The sequence below is a fragment of the Bidens hawaiensis genome, unplaced genomic scaffold (genome assembly GCF_021521415.1).
Source record: "Bidens hawaiensis isolate Kalapana, Puna unplaced genomic scaffold, B.hawaiensis_p1.1 tig00007028_1, whole genome shotgun sequence".
Lineage (NCBI taxonomy): Eukaryota > Viridiplantae > Streptophyta > Magnoliopsida > Asterales > Asteraceae > Bidens > Bidens hawaiensis.
Window position 1 is genome coordinate 261620 of NW_027491480.1, and position 3414 is coordinate 265033.

The 3414-nt window shown below is 34.4% G+C and overlaps 1 protein-coding gene across 1 annotated transcript; it reads left to right on the forward strand.

Moving 5' to 3' along the window:
• The first annotated feature begins 457 nt into the window (after positions 1-457).
• On the forward strand, positions 458-2538 carry LOC143634182 (protein FAR1-RELATED SEQUENCE 5-like). The gene is made up of 4 exons (XM_077102337.1): positions 458-602; positions 1478-2045; positions 2117-2371; positions 2466-2538. Exons 1-4 carry the CDS (start codon positions 458-460, stop codon positions 2536-2538), a joined length of 1041 nt encoding a protein of 346 aa, XP_076958452.1.
• The last annotated feature ends 876 nt before the right edge of the window (positions 2539-3414 follow it).

Sequence of the window (3414 nt, forward strand, 5' to 3'; positions counted from 1 at the left end):
AAACACTATTAAACTCAAAAATACATAGTAATACACATGTGTAATATAACGGTATCACACAGTAATACGTATGTGCATTACAACGGTTTATTTTATTTTATTTTTATTTTTTTCGAGTGAAATATAAGAAAATATAAGAATAATGGCTAAAACAGAATTTTGAAAATATTTTTTTATTTTTAATTAAAAATAATTCTTTAGGAGTTTTTAATTTTTCTCTCTAAATGTGAGTTTTCTCTTGATCCTCTCCATATATATAGAAAGGTTATAATAAGAAGTAAAATTATCCTAGAAAGTGTAAGAAGTGTTTTGAACCATTAGATCAAAATATCTAGTCAAGGGCAAGATTGTAATCAACCAACTAATTTAATTATGTTAATTTCCTTTATATTAATCACAATCAGTTACAATTCCTTAATTATAGTAATCATAATATTTTATAAAATCATTAACAAAAATGGCCGATCATCTACAACCACCAACGTTTGTGATCCTTTTTTTCTCGTTAATCCATCACCGATCGTACCAGCATTCTTTATCGCCGATCGTACCAGCATTCTTTATCTTCAACATGAGTAATTTCAAGGATGTTGATGAATTAGGTAAACTTGAATACGTGGAGTGTTTAATTTTTATTTCATGTTATATAATCATCATATTTGTTCTTCCTTTATACCCTCTTACGATATCCATTAATGGTGTAAAGAAGGAGCCTTTTCAATTGTTTTCGATGTGTATCATTTTTTTAGGTGTTATAGTTATTTTGTTATCCTTTCCCACGATTGTCAACAGTTACAGGCTATTATACGATGATTTGTTTTTCACTCCCCTTAGATTTTGTATATCTACTTTTTCAAATACCAATCCATGTCATTTTATCTCCTTGTAAATGTGTTTTTCTTGCTACGTGTAAATTTTCAGATTACATACTTTCTGAACATCTGTGTGTTTTTTTGTGTCATTGTAACCAATGCAAATTCTTTGTTTCAGTTAGTGTGTTTTACAAATTTAGGTAATTCTGAAGATCTGTCTGTTTTTTTTCTGTGTCATTGTAGCCAAAGCAAATTTTTTGTTTTCAGTTAGTGTGTTTTACAAATTTAGGTAATGTTAAGATGTTATAATACTTCAGATTTTATTTTCTTGTTTTAAATGTGTGTTTTTAAATGTCAATGTCTTGTGTGGGCTCTCTGTGTTGTGGAACTTAATTTTTATGGTTTGTTATATCCGATTATAGATCCACCGGCGTACAAGGAAGTTGGAATTTAGCATGTATCTCCAAATTTTGGTAGGAAGAGGTACACTCCACTAGTGTCTGCCTCAATCAAACCTAATGAAGGAATGATCTTTGAAAATCTTCATGCCGCTGAGTCTTTTTTATAGAAGATACGCTTTAGCGGGCGGTTTTTCTATCAGGAAAGGAACACAGTGGGTGGACAAAAATGTTGTCCGTTTGAAGTATTTTGTTTGCACTAAGAAGGCTCAAGAACTGTTAAGGAAGTGGACACATTAAGTGAAGATTTCAAAGGGAAAAAACAACGTAGGAAGCCATCTCAAAGAACAAATTGTGAAACCCAAATAAGGTTAATTTTAACCGACAATGGCATGTATAGGGTTAAATATTTTGGTGAAGCACACAATCATCCATTTTTTGATGAAGACGCTATCCACTTCTTGAAGTCTGCTCGCGAGCTTACGTCTACCGACAAAAAGATGTTAGATGATCTTGCTAATATTAACATTGGTCCGGTAAAAGCTTTCAACATTATGAGGACCATGTATGGTGGGTTTGATAAAGTTGGCGCAACCAAGTCTGATTGCAAAAACTACAAAAGAAGTATCAACTTATACATTGGAGACTACGATGCTGAGATGGTTGTTCAACGTCTTATGGCGAAGAAAGAATTCTGTCCCAATTTCTCATGTGATTATTCTACTACAACAGACGTGGCGTTAAAGGGTTTATTTTGGGCCGACGAGCGAGCCAAGATGAATTTCTACGTCTTTGGTGATGTTTTTTCATTTGATGCAACATATCGTCATAACAAGTAATATCATTGACAACCAATAATTTTATTTCTTTTTTTGTGTTTTATTTATTGATTCATTTGTTTTACAGGTATAACTTGGTTTTTGTTCCATTTACTGGAATTGACAACCATAATAGGAATGTTACCCTTGGTTCAGCGTTGCTTGGATCGGAAACTGCAAAATCTTACACTTGGTTTCTGAATTGTTTTAAGAAGGATTTTGGCTATGCACCAGCAGTTGTTGTAACTGACCAAGATCCTGCCATGAAGCGTGCAATTGAAGACGTTTTTCCTAATTCTAGGCATCGGCTCTGCATTTGGCATATTATGGATAAGCTGTCTGGGTAGGTACAAGAGAACTCTTTTTTGTTTATGTTGTTTATTGTTACTGTACATAGTTTGTTGATTGTGTTATAATATGCCATTATATTATTTCAGGTTGGATCCGGCCTTTGCAACACCACAGATTTTAAGACTCGGTTGTGTGATATTGTTTGAACCGACTCAATAACACCTGAACTGTTTGAAACGGAGTGGGCTTCAATAATGGACGACTTTCAGTTAAACGACCACGCTTGGCTAAAAGACATATTCCACATTAGAGAGTCATGGATTCCTGCTTACTATCGTGAAGAAACCATGTCTGGTCTGATGCGTACTTCATCCAGATCAAAGAGCGAGAATTATTTTTTTTGGCAAGTTTTGTAACCCACCTTGCACTTTGGTTGAGTTTTCGGCCCATTTTGAGGTATTGGATCATCAGAGACATGAGCATCGTAAGAACGATCATGATTATAGATATACAGTAGCCGAGATATGGAGTAACTACACACTTGAGAAACAAGCAGCTGAAATCTATACGAGAACCATTTTTTTATTTCCAATTGGAAATACAAGCTGCTCTTCACAATTGCACTTCCATGTGTTACGTACCCGTCATGACTTTTTGAAATTCAATATTCGTGACTTTCTACACTTACATGCTTCTTTTCACGGGGTATATCGGATTCTCAATATGCTAGGTTTACTGTGTTTATCTTTTCTTTTTACACTTTAAATAACTATACATTGTTCTTCATGGTAGGTTATGATTCGCAACGAAGACATCACTGTTTATTGTAGCTGTAAAAGGTTCGAGCAATTCGGTTTACTGTGTCGTCACATTTTTAAGGTGCTCCACATTATGGATATCGGGGTATTTCCCAAACAGTACATCAATCGTAGGTGGACAAAAGACGCTGTGTCTAACAGCCCTATGCGGTCTATTGGTTTTGACGAGCCAAACATAGACAAAGTACTGATGTGTATCGTGTTGTTCGAGACATCAACATTGTGCACGACCATATCATAAACAAGCTGGTTGATGACATGCAAAAGTTACATCATT